At 54.6% G+C, this 10000-nt stretch overlaps 1 protein-coding gene and 2 long non-coding RNA genes across 3 annotated transcripts in view; 1 reads left to right on the forward strand and 2 right to left on the reverse strand.

Annotated features, from left to right (window-relative positions):
• Positions 1-1324: 1324 nt before the first annotated feature.
• On the reverse strand, positions 1325-4434 carry LOC144372822 (uncharacterized). Its single transcript, XR_013432694.1, has 3 exons — positions 3988-4434; positions 3472-3615; positions 1325-2984 (listed from the first exon to the last, which is right to left on the reverse strand). It is a non-coding gene; the product is annotated as an uncharacterized LOC144372822 (long non-coding RNA).
• Positions 4435-4485: 51 nt separating this feature from the next.
• LOC144372823 (uncharacterized) lies at positions 4486-5758 on the reverse strand. The gene is made up of 2 exons (XR_013432695.1): positions 4710-5758; positions 4486-4614 (listed from the first exon to the last, which is right to left on the reverse strand). It is a non-coding gene; the product is annotated as an uncharacterized LOC144372823 (long non-coding RNA).
• Positions 5759-6349: 591 nt separating this feature from the next.
• Mxra5 (matrix remodeling associated 5) overlaps positions 6350-10000 on the forward strand; it is a 27582-nt gene continuing 23931 nt past the window's right edge. Inside the window, exons 1-2 of the mRNA XM_013363026.4 lie at positions 6350-6535; positions 8505-8720. Of these exons, the coding sequence (XP_013218480.2) occupies positions 6489-6535; positions 8505-8720 (263 nt within the window). The 5' untranslated portion in view covers positions 6350-6488. The remainder of the gene's footprint in view (positions 6536-8504; positions 8721-10000) is intronic.

Raw genomic sequence — 10000 nt, forward strand, 5'->3', positions numbered from 1 at the left:
GAGCAGGAGGCTAAGAACACGGAGAGCCGTCCGGGAGCCCCATCACAGCCAGTTTTTTTTCATGCTGAACCTACTAAAACAAGCTTCCCTTAAACATAACTTCACGCATACAAATTCTAAGTGGAGAAAACCACTGCACCTGGCGGGGGAGTTCTGAGCCCAGGACCTGGAGCTGGAATCCGCTCACCAGGGTCGGCCTTACCTAATGGGTAACAAGTTGATTTTGAAGAATGATTGTCATCATAGTTCTTGGAAGGAGGTTATGCATGGATTCCAGAGAGGGTTTATTTTTAATGCATTTCGACCTGAGACAGACGGGTTGCAAGCAAGCTCCCCTGTACCAGGAAAAGTAAATTGGTTGCAAGGGGTTGGTTCAATCAGGGAATGATAGAAAAGACGGCTGAATGCTGGTGTGGGGTCTCCTTTTGGGAAACTCCCGTGTTGAAGACAATCCAAGCCTCTTGTGTCTAAGCCACCAGTTTTGTGGTGACTTGTGATGGCAGAGCCAGCAAACAGATGCCATCTTTGTCGACATTTCACACCTAAATGGAAACCACGATGCATCGTTTCTAAGTTAATTTTTTGGATTTTTTTTTTTTTTTTTTTTTAACGGTTCGTGTCTTGTGACCTACGCAAAGAAACCGTGCCCGGGTCCTTCATTTTCCCATCCAGGTTCTCCAAACATCTCCCATTTGTTTATAAGCAGATTTTATTTACAGCTTGAGACACGGTTTTCCACAGAGTCTGGATGGCTCTCTGAAGAGCAATGCTCTTGAGTTTCGTTGGGGTCCTGCTCAATGTCCAAGCGCCTCTGCTTACAAACACGCACCTGTATTTACAAGACCTTGGATGAGTCACCCTCGGGGACAGGAAGGGACTCTCAAACCGCTCTGACCTCAAGGACTTGATTTGTGCTTCTTTGCTTCGGGGGTGGGGGGACGCGGACTTGAGTCACTGGGTCACATCAAGTCTGCTCACCGAGGCTGCTGCTTCCAATACTTGACAGAGACATTTTACCAAGGAGGATGACATCACCTCCCTGGGTGTCTCCTGAATGCATCCTGAGGTAGGAAGAATGGAGCCTCAGGTCCCATGAAAGGGCAGGATCTCCAGCAGCCTTCTGAGCACACGAGTACCTCCAGCCCTTCTGTGTGGAACCTGCTGGATGGCTCTCTGCCAGGGACCAGCTCAGCTGCAGGAAGGAGAATCGGCCCAAATGTATTGAAAGAAAGAAAGAAAGATAGAATAAAAAACAAAAGAATGAATGAGAAGAAAAGAAAGAAAGAACAAACTTTGGATGTTTTGATCACATATTTGTGAAAACTTGATTTTAAAAAATCATTTATTTATTTGGGTACCAAGGATTGAATTCAGGGCACTCCACCCCTGAGCCCCGTCCCCAGCCCTATTTTGCATTTTATCGAGAGACAGGGTCTCCCTGAGTTGCTTAGGGCCTCCCTTTGGTTGAGGCTGGCTTTGAACTCGCCATCCTCCTGCCTCAGCCTCCTGAGCCACTGGGATGACAGGTGTGTGCCACTGGGCCTGGCTGAACACTTAATTTTTTTGCACAGTCTTAAGCTCACAGCCAAACTGAACAAAGGTGCACAAAATGTCAGATGCATTTGGCCGTCCGTATGTGTAGATTCAACCAACCACAGACTGAAAATATGCAACATTTCTCTCTTTTATTTTTTATTTATTTTTTGTTTTTAGGTTGTTATTTCCTCAAAACCACAGTGTGCCGTCGTTTACCTTGCATGAAGTATTTTAAGCCATCTAGGGGTGATTTAATGCATGCAGGAGGACATATCTATAAAAATTTTGCACGATTTGGGGTGGGGTAGTAGAAATTGAATGTACGGGTGCTTAAATTGCATTTCCCCAATTCAAGACCCACCTCTGAGTCCCTTTTTTACTTTTATCAATTTCTTTTTATTTTGAGACAGGGTCTCACAGAGTTGCTTCGGGCCTCGCGAAGTTGCTGAGGCTGGCCTCCAACTTGCGATCCTCCTGCCTCAGCCTCCCCAGCTGCTGGGATCACAGGCGTGCACCCCGGTGCCCGGCTCTGCACCATTTTATACGAAGGATGTGAACAGCTGCAGATTCTGGTGTTGGCAGGGATTGCTGGGAGCCCTGCACTGCAGACACCAAGGGGTGACTGTACCCCTTTCCTGTCCGTGGGCACCCACTCCTGCATCATCAGCCAACGTCCACCGCGAGTTCCCGAGCAACGGGAGCACGGTTTCCTCCAAACTGCGTTGCAAGAAAGACAATCTCCCTCTGCTTAGGAGAGGGCTCAGACGTGTTTCGGACAGGAACTTCCGATGCATTTCTTGACCCTTCCCTGAACGACTTTTATCAGTGGCCACACACACGCAAAAAGAAATCTGGAAGCATTTTGTCTAAATGCAGCAGAACACGAGGCTTCTATGGTGGTGGTGGTGGTGGTGGTGGAGGGGGGCGGCTATCTCCAAAAAAATAAAAAGCAACATAAAACCCCCCTCGGGTCCTCGGCTGATTGAAGTTTCACCCCTAACTGACCTGGGAGAAGTTTCCCAGGGAAAATTCCTGGAAGCATGTTTCTGCTCAGAGAAAGACGCGGCTTCACAAACTGTTTTCCTGGGGGACGCCCAACTCTGGGAGGTCATGAACCGGGCACAGACTTCCTGTGCAGGGATTTTAAAAAGTCTTTTCTCTCTCTCGCTCTCTCTCTGCCTCTTCCTGTCATTGCAGCAAAACTCAGAATGAGATAGATCACGTGAGCCGGGTGGACCCCTGAATGTGCAACCTGGCAGTGACTTGGACCATCCCCAAGAAGCCCAAGACACGGGGACCCTCAGAGTCTTGTTTGAAAAAAGAACACAAGCAGAACAACTTAGAGGAGGAGAAGTGGATCTGAGGCTCTTGGTGTCCGAGGTTCAGCCCGTGGTTGGCCGACTCCATGGCTCTGGCCCAAGGGGAGCAGAACAAGATGGCGGCAGGGCCTGGAGGAGGAGAGCAGCTCAGGACAGGGCACCAGGGAGCAGGGAGAGCTCTGCCCACCAGGGACAGGACAGAGACCCCAAAGGCACAGCCCAGGGACCCCCTCCTCCAGCCACACCCCACCTGCTGCAGTGACCACCCAGTGAGTCCATCCAAGTGGATTAATCCACTATTAGTCTACACCAGGGAGCAGAGAGAGCTCTGCCCACCAGGGACAGGACAGAGACCCCAAAGGCACAGCCCAGGGACCCCCTCCTCCAGCCACACCCCACCTGCTGCAGCCACCACCCAGTGAGTCCATTCAAGTGGATTAATCCACTATTAGTCTACACCCAGCGAGTCCATCCAAGTGGATTAATCCACTTATTAGTCTACACCCAGTGAGCCCATCCAAGTGGATTAATCCACTTATTGGTCTACACCCAGTGAGTCCATCCAAGTGGATTAATCCACTATGAGTCTACACCTCTCCTAACCCAGTCATTTCACCTCTGAATGTTCCTGCATGGTCTCCCACATGAGCATTTAGAGGAGGAGAAGTTCATCTGGGGCTCATGGTGTCCAAGGTTCAGTCCCTGGTGGCCGACTCCATGGCTCTGGCCCAAGGGGAGCAGAACAAGATGGCGGCAGGGCCTGGAGGAGGAGAGCACCTCAGGACAGGGCACCAGGGAGCAGAGAGAGCTCTGCCCACCAGGGACAAGACAGAGACCCCAAAGGCACAGCCCAGGGACCCCCTCCTCCAGCCACACCCCACCTGCTGCAGTCTCCACCCAGTGAGTCCATCCAAGTGGATTAATCCACTATGAGTCTACACCTCTCGCAACCCAATCATTTCTCCTCCGAATCTTCTTTCATGGTCCCACACATGAGCTTTTGGGGGACCCCTCACATCCAAATAGTGACAGAGATTAATAACTGTAGTCAATGAGGAGATTGAACAATCGCAAAAAATACCCCCTAAAAAAACTCGTGTGAACGTGGTCTCTCTCCCTCTCTCAGAAATACCTAAGCAGATGGGACTCGCTCCTCTTGTGATGGCGTGAGATGTCTGATGCCGACACCATGACGTGAAGTTGGGGGACGGGGTCACGAAGCACCTGGTTTTCCTTCTGAACTCCCCAATTCAGAGGGTTGCATTTAGAAAGAGATGCTTTTCTCTTTTCTCTCCTTTTTAATAAGATAAAAAGACTGACATCTTTTCCACATGGTACCAAAATCCAAAAGAGCCAAACACAATGACCGTGGAGATCCCTGTGCTAAAGATCAGCGTGCTCCGGAACCTTCTGACGGTTTCAGTTTCCTGTGAGGCCCCCCTCCCCCCCCTAGACATTTTAGGCAGAAGAATTCCTAAGAATTCTGCAATCCCATGCCCACATTTTTAAAAACATAAATAACAGGACTATAAACACACTCTTGTGCTTTTTTGTGTGTGCAAAACTTACACAAATGCAAATTTTTTTAGGTAAAAACAAGATTATTATATATTTTTTTTGCAGAAAACAATTTTTGCTTATTTTAAAATGCACCCCCCACACCGCCAGACTCTTCCTGTCAGCAGACAGACGAATTTAACTTAACCAACATGGACCTCGAACCTCCATCCGTGGGACCTTATTGGTACATCAAGGGATCCTGCAATTAATACATTAATAATAAATTAATAAATAATGCTTTAATTATGCACGGTGACTTTTTTTTTTTTCTCATCTACAAATTTCTCAACAGACCTGAATCTCATTCACCCGCCTGTCATCTTACTGAGTCTGGAGGCTGAGTCGGGAGGTTGGCAAGTTGGAGGCCAGCCTCAGCGATTCAGCGAGGCCCTAAGCCAACTTGCAAGACCCTGTCTCAAAGGGCTGGGGATGCGGCTCAGCGGTAGAAGGCTTTCGGGTCCCATCCTGGGTGCTACAAAAAATTCAATTAATTAATAATAAAAGCCATCCACGGAGGTGAGTGACCGTCCATCTCTTGGCCTCCGTCACAAGTCAGGTATCTGAGCAGATCCCTTGGGGACTGGCTCAGTGGCACTTGGGAGGGTCTGGGCTGCTGAGAGAAGAAGGGATTGGTGCAAGATGCAGCCGGCCGGCAGGACGCTTGGGGACAGGAGCCTGACTATACTTCTGCAACGAGAAAAAGGACCCAAGAGAAGTTGTCCCCTCACAGAGTCTCAGGACTCGGGATCTACTAGACTGGCAAGAGGTGGTGGCCTGCCAATAAGACATTGAAGGACTTTGGATTTGAATGCCATCTGTGGCTTGGGGGCAGGCAGAAACACAGGGTCCTCAAAGGCATTGACGGGCATCTGCACACTTGTCTACACCTGCGGAAAAGCTGCAGAATAAGCGGATATATAGGGACCTGTCTGTGCAAATCAGCCCTCAGGGTGGGGATTGCAGCCCACTGTGTTTCTTAGGAGGCACGAAGGCGATCGATCCGTGCTTGGAAACGCCCCTGTCTCCCCCAACGGGCTCCTTTCTTGCTTGCTCCCCAAGACCCCTGGCACACTGTGGGTGCAGGGCAGGAACCCCCCAGGGGGACAGCCCATGGACACCACCTTCCCCTGCGCGGGAACCGCTCTTCTTCGGGGTGGGCCCTTCTTTTCCCCCAGGTGGGCTGCTGCTAGCCCCCTGCCCAGCCTTCCCCGGTCCAGCCTGACCTCTGTGCGCCCCCAGGGGCCCCAGTCTCCAGCTCCAGAGGAGAGCCCCCTGCCGGGTCCCCCAGCCTGGCCTGGCCGGGTGCATTGGTCGCCCACTCGCTGGGGGCACCTACCAGCAGGCTCCCACCGTTCCGGGCCCTGGCTCCCCCCCCTCCCCCGCAGGAGCAGCCATTCCGGGTTTTTGGCAGCGGGACTCGGGCCTGGGGGAGGGCGGCGGGGGAGGGCGTGGTGGGGCTCACGTTGCAGCGGGGCCTGGCGCTGGCTCGCGGGCTGCCCGCGGGGGCTGCGGGCTCCTGGCTGCACACGGGGCCGGAGGCGCGGCCAGAGGAGTCGCCGTCCCGCCTGGAGGAGCGCACGCTCCGCGCCTTCTTCTTCTTCTTTTTTTTTTTTTTAATATATTTTTCCCTTGAAAGGGGGAGAGACCGTCTCCACCCTCCGGCCTCTCGGGCCTGCAACTTCTCGGCGGCCGCTCCCACCGCGCTCTCGAGTCGGAGTCCTCGCCCGGACCGGGTCCCCGCTGGACGAGGCTTCCTGCTTCCCCTCGCCGCTGTGCGCGCTGGGCTCTGGGCGCGGCCTGCCCGGCCCCGGGCTGGAGCCATGAGGAGGCGAGACGAGGGCTGAGCGCGCAGCGGCGCGGCCAGGGTCCCTGGGCTCAGGCCCGCGCGCCGTCTCCCCGGGGTGGGGCAGGGTGGGGGTGGGCCGAGGCGTGGACTCGGGGAAGCCTCCCGGCGGCGTCGGGGATAAAAGGGCGCTGGCTGGTGGCGCCGCGCTGGGAAGCGGAGCAGCTTCGCCCCGGGCCCCGGCGAGGGCATGGCCTCGCGGCGGTGACTCGCGCGCCCCAGACCCGTCGATGCTCCGGACGCACGGCCCCCGCGGACCTCGGCTTCCCCAGGGCAGGTGAGGACCCCGGGTGGCCAAGGCGCGCGGGGGACGGTGGCTCTGCCTGCAGACGGGGGAACGGAGCGGGAGGAAGCCCAACGGAAGGATCTGGGCGCGAGGGTCAGGAGGCGCATCCAAGGGTCCGTGGCGCAATTTAAAGTGGGGGCTTGGAACAGATGTGTTTGCAACCGGGGCTGCTGTTCCCCCCCCCCTCTCTCTCTCTCTCTCTCTCTCTCTCTCTCTCTCTCTCTCGCCAACGCGACACCCGCCTCCCCCTCCCCCCAGCAGCTCTCCAAGCCACTTTCCACCGGGCAGCCAAACGCTTTTGGAAGTGAGGTCGAGTCTGCTCCTGGGATCCTGGGGGAAATACCCCGGGCCCCTTTCCAAGTTCCTCTGGCTCAGGTCCCCTTCCTTCCCCTCCTGCCCTTCCCCTCCCCCTCCCCCGCCTCCCCTCCTCCCTCTAGCCCTCAGGTCGGTCCCCTTACCTCTTTCCTGGCGGTCCTCCTCCTCCTCCTCCTCCTCCTCCTCTTCCTCGCCCACCCACTCCCCTCCTCCTCCTCCTCCTTTTCCTTCCTCCTCCTCCTCCTCCTCCTCCTCCTCCTCCTCCTCTTCATCCCCCTCCCCCTCCCCCTCTCCCACACTTTCCCCCAGACTTCTTGTGGGAAACGGGGACCGCCCAGTGTCCAGATGGGAACCGAGCTGTGTGGACACCCCCGCGAATCGGCTCTGGGGACAGATGGGGCCGGAGGTCCGAGCCGCAGGCGACTGGGAGGGACTCGCGGGGGCACCCCCGAGCCGCGGGGCAGGAAAGCTCCTAATTCTCCGCGCCGCCGACGGCGGAGCGAGACCCAGCGGGCCCTGGAAGCCGGCCAGGGGCGCAGAGCCTCCCGCCCGGCCGCTCCAGGTAGTCGGCGCTGGACCAGGAGCAAACCGCCAGCGGCTGGACTGTCCACCAGGGCAGGTCGGGGCGCCCTAGGAGCAGGGGTACCTGGGCGAGTCCCCCGCGGGGAGAAGGAGGACTGGGCGGAGGAGGTCGCTTGGAGAGCAAAGACCACGGGGTCGTTTGCAGCGCTGGGGCCAGGTCTGCCCGAGGGCGCTGGGTGCAGGGCGCAGGGCGCTGGCCCGAGAGCGCCTGGAGGAAGCAGCCGCAGGTCTGGCGCGCTGGCCAGCGGGCGGGGAGATCCCGGGCGCCCGGGCGAGGGAGTTCCCCCTCACCAAGCCCGGGAGCCGGTGGCGCCCGCGCTCAGCCGCGGAGCCCGAGCCTGGCGCGCAGCGGAACCGCGAGGCGCGCACACGGGCTTCAGGGAGGACCGACTTTGGGGTCCTCCACGCCTGGGCAAGCGGGAGGTTGCGGACCGCGCTCCCTTGCAGGAGCGAGAGACCAGAAGACCGCTGTGTCTTGTCCACGCACATCACTGTCCCCAAGTCAACCGCCTTCAAGAATTGGCCCAAACCATTTGGTAGCTAAGGCGTGACGGAAAACCCGCATCACCGCTCTCCAAACGAGGTGGCGGGGGCCGTCGAACATTCTTATGAGCGTTCCCCATTTGATGCATTTCGTTATAGATATTTTTTTGAACATTTCTGTTGGGTCGACACGTGTTTCCTTGATTTTTACAGAGGTTCACCCCAAGCTGAACTCCCAGCAAACCACCCTAGCGCACCATTAAAACCCATGCGAAACTTGGGCATTGAATGAAGACTATTCAAAAACAATTTTTTTTTTGCTTTTTAAATTTAAATTTGGATTGTGGATTTTGGCTCATGCTTTCGGAAGGCAGAGATTAAACTCGTGATTGATTATCATTATCTTTATTATTTTGCAAAAAACGTCAATATATCTCCGTGTTTCCAAATCCAACCATCAATGTCAAGACTGAAGGTCATTTTTCTACCCTCCTGACTAAAGAGAACGTGGACAGGTCACGACACCAGGTCTACTACGCTGCCCCGGAAAGTAAGACCCTCTCGCCTTCTCGCCCCGCAGGTGTCCCGGGACCCCGCACCCGCCCAGGATGCTGACGCAGGCGCAGTGGGGGGCACTCTCCGTGGTGCTGATGGTGGCCTGGGGCCAGCCGCCAGCCGCGCGGGCCTGTCCTCACCCTTGCTCCTGCTACGTGCCCAGCGAGGTCCACTGCACGTTCCGGTCCTTGCCTGCGGTTCCGGCTGGGATTTCCAAACACGTGGAGAGGATCAATTTGGGGTTGGTACCTCCTTCCTTGGGAGCAATTTCCATGTCTTTGCAGCGCGTCTCGATCGGGTTTTGCATAGATGCGTGCGTCTCTGCTGAACTTCTCTGGTGGGGGGGGTCCCTGTCCAGCGTGGCTCATCTTTGTGCTAGAAATAGAGATCACAGGTGTTTTATTTTTACTTATTTTCTTCCAAATGCATCCTCCCCCGCGATTATCTGGCTCTGTCCACCAATTGGCTGCAACATGCATGAAGTTGATTAACCGCTTTGCACCCACACGCTGGAGGCTGCCTCCATAGTTGGTCCATGTGGACGTCTGTGGCCACAAGGAAACACGCGCTGCCTATTTAGACAGAGAGACTTCGGACCCTGGGAATAAGTCAAATGGGTAGAAAACCTCGGCATCTCTTGGTAGGATTCTCTCATGGAGGATGCAAAAAAGGTCCTCTGTATTTGCCGATTGAAAATGAGAATATTCATGAAGTTTTACGAAACAAGGTCATCAGTTACTATGATAAAGTAATTTTTAAAATGAGATTCCTTCAAAGTCTCTCTCTCTCTCTCTCTTTCTTTTTGGGTACTAAGGATTGAACTCAGGGGCACTCGACCCCTGAGCCCCGTCCCCAGCCCTATTTTGCATTTTATTTAGAGACAGGGTCTCCCTGAGTTGCTTAGGGCCTCGCTTTCGCGGAGGCTGGCTTTGAATTCGCCATCCTCCTGCCTCAGCCTCCTGAGCTGCTAGGATGACAGGCATGCACCACCGTGCCTGGCTCCTACTATTTCTCTGATGGGAGTAAAAATTGTCTAAACTGCCAGGCGTGGTAGTACGTGCCTCTAATCTCAGCAGCTTGGGAGGCTGAGGCAGGAGGATCACAAGTTGGAGGCCAGCCTCAGCAATTTAGCAAGGCCCTAAGCAAGTTAGTGAGACCCTGGCTCTAATAAAATACAAAAAGGGATTGGGGATGTGGCTCAGTGGATGAGCCCCTGGGTATAATTCCCAGTACCAAAAAAAAAAAAAAAAAAAAAAAAAATCCCCATGCATCCTTTCCAAGGTGAAGGCTGATGATTGTGGAACTGCTTTCAAGTTGCTTCATCTGTGTGATGATCCCCGTCCATCCTATAGCTGGTCTGGGATGTTTTTCCTACCAAACCCGTTTTAAACTGCATTCTTTTGTAAGCACGAAATGTAACCAGCCTGCAAATCAGAGCCCAGACTCTGCAGTTTTTGTCTTAAACATCCTATGATAAAGGCCAGGAGTCACGAAGCAGTAAGACATTAGAATGCTATTTCC

This window comes from Ictidomys tridecemlineatus, unplaced genomic scaffold (assembly GCF_052094955.1).
Source record: "Ictidomys tridecemlineatus isolate mIctTri1 unplaced genomic scaffold, mIctTri1.hap1 Scaffold_1684, whole genome shotgun sequence".
NCBI lineage: Eukaryota > Metazoa > Chordata > Mammalia > Rodentia > Sciuridae > Ictidomys > Ictidomys tridecemlineatus.